We start from the raw sequence: 6,634 nt of genomic DNA, 5'->3' as shown, positions 1-6,634 counted from the left end.
TTTCTATAAATAAAATTGAATTGAATATCACCTATGCATTAAAATCTTAGCTGTGTTACTACTTGTAGGCTATATTATGTTTTGAAAATCCATCTTGAGTACTTGTTTGTTAGTTATTTAGTCTTAACTGTTTTCTTTTCATTTGAATGAGTGAAAAAGATCTGTCAGTCTAGTTAGATCACTTTCCCTGGATTCTGATTTCAAAAAATCAACGTGTTTCAAGAGCGCTGATTTAGGATTAAGATAAAAATTGTTCTGTACACTTCATAAAACCAGTTGGATCTATTAAAGCAGAGTGAAATTATCTCACGCTGGCGGAATGTTTTTCTGCATTTTAGCACCCAGTACTTGACAAAAAGATGTTTGCAGTGTCTGCGGTAGGGTTAATCTAAAAAGTTATTTAAATATGGAGTGGAAATGAAGTGAAAAAACTATGGGGCGCGTTAAAACTCCCACAATGCATTGCTGGCTCAGCCGACAAACTTCTTCCGGGTTTGCCAACTCTAACTCCACGTGAGTGATAGCCATCTGCTTATAGAAATGTCAACAAATGCTATAATGATGAATGGAGACGGGGACGAGGAGTTCAAAGGCTTTGTGGTCCTGCACGGTGGGGCCCTACAGTCCTCAGGAATCCCCCCAATCTACTGGAGGAGCCTTCATCACAAAATCACCAACGAGGTCTGACCTTTAACTCATCCAGACAACAAGTCACACGTTAACAAGTGATACAGTGTGCTTAAAAAAAGTGCTTAATCTCAAATAACTGGGTCACAGTCGTGGAATAAACAGCTGTTCAATTTGAAAATACGTTAACAAACATTGTTCACGTTTGTATTTCCAACTGCTGCAGGGATGCTGAAAAGTGCCACACAGGCAACACTGCTGAGCTACTTACGCCAGCTTGGATTACAATGAGTGACGTCACTAGCAAGTTATGACAAATGCTATGCCCTTAATTGACATAAGCACACCCTTATCTTATGCCACGACTATACAGCCATGCTCGATATGCCAGCTGGGTCTACGAATATAACGTTAGCTAGCTAAGTCCACTACGTCCCTCTCTGCCACGAGGGAGGGAACTATGCCAAACTCGCATTCAAATTTAATGGATTAACTTTTCCTTTTGTTTTTTAAAAACACCCACCTCAGACAAATGCAATGACTAAAAGCATTTACCAAACGTAAACGTACCGGGGTAAATTCGGCATATAATATAGCCCCCAAACGGCGTGTTGTTTGTGTTGATCTTTAGAATTGGTTCACACGTCTACTTTGGAGTAATGTATAACGTTAGCTAGCCAGCTAGCTACATGTACGGTGCGTCTAGTGTGAGAATCGGAGGGAAAGTAATTTAAGAGTTAAGTAAATGCTGCTTGGGTTATTTGAGATATGCCGAGTTGAAGACTGGAACTATAAGATATATTAAACGCCCTAAAGCAGCATTATTGACACGTACTGAAGATGAGAGGCAAGCCAACTTTAAATTGACAAATTCTCCAGTGGAGTCTGGTGGTGATTGCTTGATAAAATACAACCTATTTTTTTATGTCATAGATTTATGACGCTGGGGAAGTTTTCGGAATCATGCAGTTTAAACAAGAAGAAGAAGACGAGGGGGAAAATGGGAGTAATGAGGAGAGGAAGAGGGACAATCCTGTAGCAGTGATCAGCAGTAAGGTGGTTGTGACCCGGGAGAGTGGACTGCAAGCCTCGGAGCCGTCCAGGTGAGGGCGCCAGAGACCAGAAAATCCACTAGAAAGTTGTGACTAACAATTTGTTGAGGAAATTATCAAAACTCAATTTATTTCATGAAATGTTATTTGATGATTCATGACAGCTAAACTGCAATGTATGCATTTTTCATAGACATCTAGTTACATACATCATGTCAAGTTTTAATTTAACTCACCGTTTGCCTTTTTTAAATAGCAAGCTCAACAACTGCTAGAAAATTTAGCTTGTTAGCTAGTTCAACTAGGACACTGATGTAAATAAACATAATACACAGATACTTAGCTTAGTTTTCTCTGAGTTTTTCAAATAATTACCCCATCACTGATAGTTGCAGTTCAACAAGTAGTCTGTGTTCTTATCTCATTCATTTTTGCGCTCTGAGTTCTAGTGATGTTATTCAACTTTATTCTTCTGATTAATAAATCCCTTTCATGTATTGATAAAATCATTTTCGATCTGTGTTCATGAGGAGAACCTGGGTCAATGTACAGCTAAGAACTTTACGGCTTGTCATTTGAGTTTGATAAAAATACCATATTTATTGAATATAATAAGTGATTTCATTACTTGAGATTTGGTAATTTTAATACATTTGACCTGAGCGCCTTCTGCTCCTAAATGAGCTGGTGCCCCATTAACAATCGCGTCCCAAAACTGGCATCTGAAAAGAGTGACGTCCTAATAAGTATTAAAATAAGTATTTCATTGAAATGGTTGTCCATCTTTCTCCTGTGGGTTGTAGTGTTTTTCTGGTGGATCACGCCTGGACGTACCGTGTGGACCACACCCGCCAGCAGCTAGAACAGATCCCTGGCCTGCTGCACAGAATGGCCGCACTCATGGGGGTGGACTTCCACGGCGAGGCCCCGGACCCAGACACGGTGGAGCTGGTGATGGAGCTCATGTGGAAGTACAACCAGACTTACAAAATCTCCCACGGGGTACGTTAGAAAATATGATCTGCTCGGCTATTTTCACTTCCCATCTAATACGATGGTCTCACAGGTGCCATGGTGTGCCTCTGTTTACTGAATACACTTTTACACATAACATGCAACACTACTGCTTTCAGTTATCTGCGGAGGGGTTGACTCACCTTGTGTTTTTACTCTTGAGACGAATGAAAAACAATATGCAAATTTTAGTTTTAGTGACAGCAGAGGGGGACAGAGTGTCCATTACAGAAAATCCTTTTACCCTATTAGGCCGTAAGGCTTATATTACTATCTATTATTTTTATTATTATTATTATTATTATTATTATTACTATCATCCACCAGATGTGAGCCAGGCTCAGAAGTCAAAACCTTCATTTACGCTTGTATCTTTCTCCTTCATGCGGTGAAGTTGGTCATTGAAATGGTTAGTCACGTGTATCAGTATTAGTATCTGTATAAGTTATCAGAAATGTCAGGAATCTACATTTTTGTACGTTGGAGTAAGTCAGCAGAGGTCAGTTCTGTTGTCAGACAAGGGTTGGTCAAGAAACCATAGTAACAGAAACATAATAATCGCCCACCGATAGAGTTAAACACGCAAGAGGGGGCCTGAACGCCATGGACAATGTCTTCTTTCTTCCACGTTCTTCTGGTGTCAGAGGTCCGTCCACTAGCACGTGATACACCATCGCAGAACAGTCTTTACCACTGTCTCGTTGCTGTGTATCTCGTTCACTTGTTTTCGACAACAACTGGTTAAAAGAGCTAGGGAGAGAGAGGGAGTGGAAAGTGGAAGAAAGATTTTATGTAGCCCACACAGGGGCAATTCCCTAGTTACAGCAGCTTCAAATTTCAATCACACAAAACACATTTAGTCTTTTGATTTGTAACACTTTTTTACTTTTGTGTTTTCACAATTTTCATCGGCTTCTGGCATTTTGGAAAAAAGCATATTTACTCCATCATTTAAACATCTCTCAGATAAAGGCAAGCAGTACGTCAAATATTATTAACTTCTGAGTAAAAGTAACTTCAATTTAACTCCTCAACCATCCAAGTACATTTAGCTCTCTAGTAGCTCTTTAGTCTGTGAAGCTTCTCCAGTCTCCTTAGACTCCTCCTCATTGGGGGGGTCTGAGCCAATCACTCATTGTCATCCTGTGTACTTCTCTTTCTTTGCTCATTTAACAACTCTATTTCTTCTTCCTATCAATTCTCCTACATTATTTTCAACAATGTTTATCACCTTTATTATACCAAGTATATTATATCTTAATAGTAGAAAAGAATTATACTATCTCCTACCGTTTAAAAGATTTATCCTTAACTTATCACATCTTTATCTTCCCTCCTGAATTACTTGATTTGATTAGCTGTGTACCCTTGTGTAGAGCCTCTCGTTACTGGAGACATTCTTATCTAAATCAAGTGATTACAGTATTTGTTACCTGATCTGGGAACATATCACATTATATAATTTATAACAAGAATGTGTATCAAAATCATTGCTGAACCTAAATTTCACATGCACAACACGTGTGTGTGTGTGTGTGTGTGTGTGTGTGTGTGTGTGTGTGTGTGTGGTGTTGTGTGTGTGTGGTGTGTGTGTGTGGGGTGTGTGTGTGTGGTGTGTGTGTGTGTGTTGTGTGTGTGTGTGTGTGTGTGTGTGTGTGTGTGTGTGTGTGTGTGTGTGTGTGGGGTGCGGTGCTATGGCTCCTTTTGTAAGCCTAGACTACAGTGAAGCGTTACCAGCACCTCACTAAGTGTCTCCTACTGTTATTGTGGTTGTTAGCTTGTCATCAGGAATTGGTACCTTTCTGCAGTAAGATCCAATACGTTACCAGTTGGCCCTCACACAATGGAGTGTCGGGTGGGTGTCCTCTTGGCCCAAGTCCAGTGTGTGGAGCTGTGCCACCAAAATCTCAAATGGTGACAGGTTAAGTTGCTCGTGTGTGCACATTTGACAAAGCCACTATACGTGAGATGTTGGTTGGAATCTTTTGTGAACCAATGTTGTTTCATCATTTTGAAACGATTGTTTCCCCATCATACTAATCAAATCCCCTAATTTTTACGCATGGTCTGACCCATGTGTCAACGTTGCAGAATGAGGAAAGAAATGGCTGGGTAGCCTTCCGTTAGGGAATGAGCTCTACTGCTTGTACTGAAAGAAGAGATGGCAGAGGTGCAAATCGATAGCAACAGAGACGCCCACACGGTTCAGGCCAGAGTATCTGGAGGCAGAACTGTCAACATAAAAAATGAAATCCGGGTTAGTAAGAGGTCAGGCTGTGGTATGCAGACACCTGTAGCTGTGCAACCCAATTGGTCCTCTCTGTCATCTGATGTGGGGAGAAGACAAGCAGGGTTAACAACAGTGCATCTGTTAGAGTGACATTTGGCAATCTAACAGAGTAGTAATATCTGAGGTACCTGGCCACAGATAAATGAGTTTTTTATTCTGTTCCCACAAAATGTGTGAAACAGAATGTGGAACAGGGAGGGCGACATCTGAGTGGCCTACACTGTTTCTGGACGTAATTAATGCTTCCTCAGCGGCAGCCACTGGATGGAGGCATCCCTGTAAACCCAGAGCGAGAGAATCGAGTTTAGCAGAGGAATACGCAACCGGACGGAATTTGACGCTGTGGTGTTGTAGCTTATATATATATATATATATATATATATATATATATATATATAATAAATATATATATATATATATTAGTTTTTAGGGATCTGGCAGTCCCAGCGTTGGGGAAGAATGCAGAGCCAGGTTCACATTCACAAACGCTTCATCAGCCTCGGGGATCCAAGAGATTGTTTGGTGTGAACTGAGACCCTTACCATGGATCAGGGAGCTCAGTGGAGCTTCCATAAATGCATAACTAGAAATAAACATATGTAATGGGAGCATATTTCAAGAAAGACTTTTTTAAATGTTTAGGAAAGTTCCAGTTAGCTACTCTATGTTTGGGTGAGATGGTTTTGCCATCAACTGTGATCACATGACCCAGAGGGAAAAAAAAATAAAAACATTGAGGGAAAGAAAAAAAAAAAAAAAAAAAAGCAGCTTCATAGCTTTCTGCAGCAAGAAGACATTGGGTGACAGTCTCAAGTAAATATCCTAATAATTAACACTAAACTGAAAAGAAAACGCTATTCTGTTCCTTTTACAGGAAAACAGCACTGTACCAATATAAAAACTTTCTCTTCAAGGAAGAAAAAACAGATGCAACCTTGAGAGAGAGAGAGGAAAACACACGCAAGGAGTTGGGCACTTGAAAAATTTCAATACTGGTTGTCAGTCAAGCATGCAGCTACAATCAATACAACAGTTAGTATCAGTCCAAATCAGATGTCAGCTTGTCAAACTGTCATTTATGTCTCAGAAGAACCGTTTTGAGCATTCTTCATCAGGCCCTAGTAACATGAGCTGTGCAATGCAGGTTGTCTGGTTTCCCTCAGTCAGAGGCAGGGCCGGTCACAGACGTCGCCTCAGTGAGGAAATTTTTGCCCCACCGTAACAAATGTGGTTATGTCAGATGCATCATTACAAGAAATTCTCAATCCATCAGGACCAAAATCGATGAGTCACACCCGTGTTGGAAGAAACCTTAGCAATATGCCCATTTGTCTGTTCAAAAATCCAACCAGAATGAATGTAAACCAAATTATATAACTGTTATACAAAAACCCCAAAAGGCGTCAACTCACTCAATTCACAACATCAGTACTTGTTGCAGTTGTACCAACAATAATGATATGTTCTCCTTTTTTATAATCTTTGGCACTCCTTTGTTTCTGGAATCTTCATTAGCCAATCCAAATCACTTTCTAATTAATTCATTTAGTTTTGATCTTACCCCAGCTGCTTGAAATTGCTTCCTTGATCATTGGATCGGTGTGGAATTACTGGACTTGTTGGGTCTTTGTAAATTATAAAGTGTGGTCTA

General features: G+C 40.1%; 1 protein-coding gene across 4 annotated transcripts in view; it reads left to right on the top strand.

Moving 5' to 3' along the window:
- The first annotated feature begins 473 nt into the window (after positions 1–473).
- ttll12 (tubulin tyrosine ligase-like family, member 12) overlaps positions 474–6,634 on the top strand; it is a 114,392-nt gene continuing 108,231 nt past the window's right edge. For all 4 annotated transcript variants that reach the window (XM_032505302.1, XM_032505301.1, XM_032505305.1 and 1 more), the window contains exons 1-3: positions 474–681; positions 1,561–1,730; positions 2,483–2,681. In XM_032505302.1, the coding sequence (XP_032361193.1) occupies positions 541–681; positions 1,561–1,730; positions 2,483–2,681 (510 nt within the window). In that variant the 5' untranslated portion in view covers positions 474–540. The remainder of the gene's footprint in view (positions 682–1,560; positions 1,731–2,482; positions 2,682–6,634) is intronic.

This window comes from Etheostoma spectabile, chromosome 23, assembly GCF_008692095.1.
Source record: "Etheostoma spectabile isolate EspeVRDwgs_2016 chromosome 23, UIUC_Espe_1.0, whole genome shotgun sequence".
NCBI lineage: Eukaryota > Metazoa > Chordata > Actinopteri > Perciformes > Percidae > Etheostoma > Etheostoma spectabile.
This window is presented reverse-complemented; position numbering and strand designations above follow the sequence as displayed.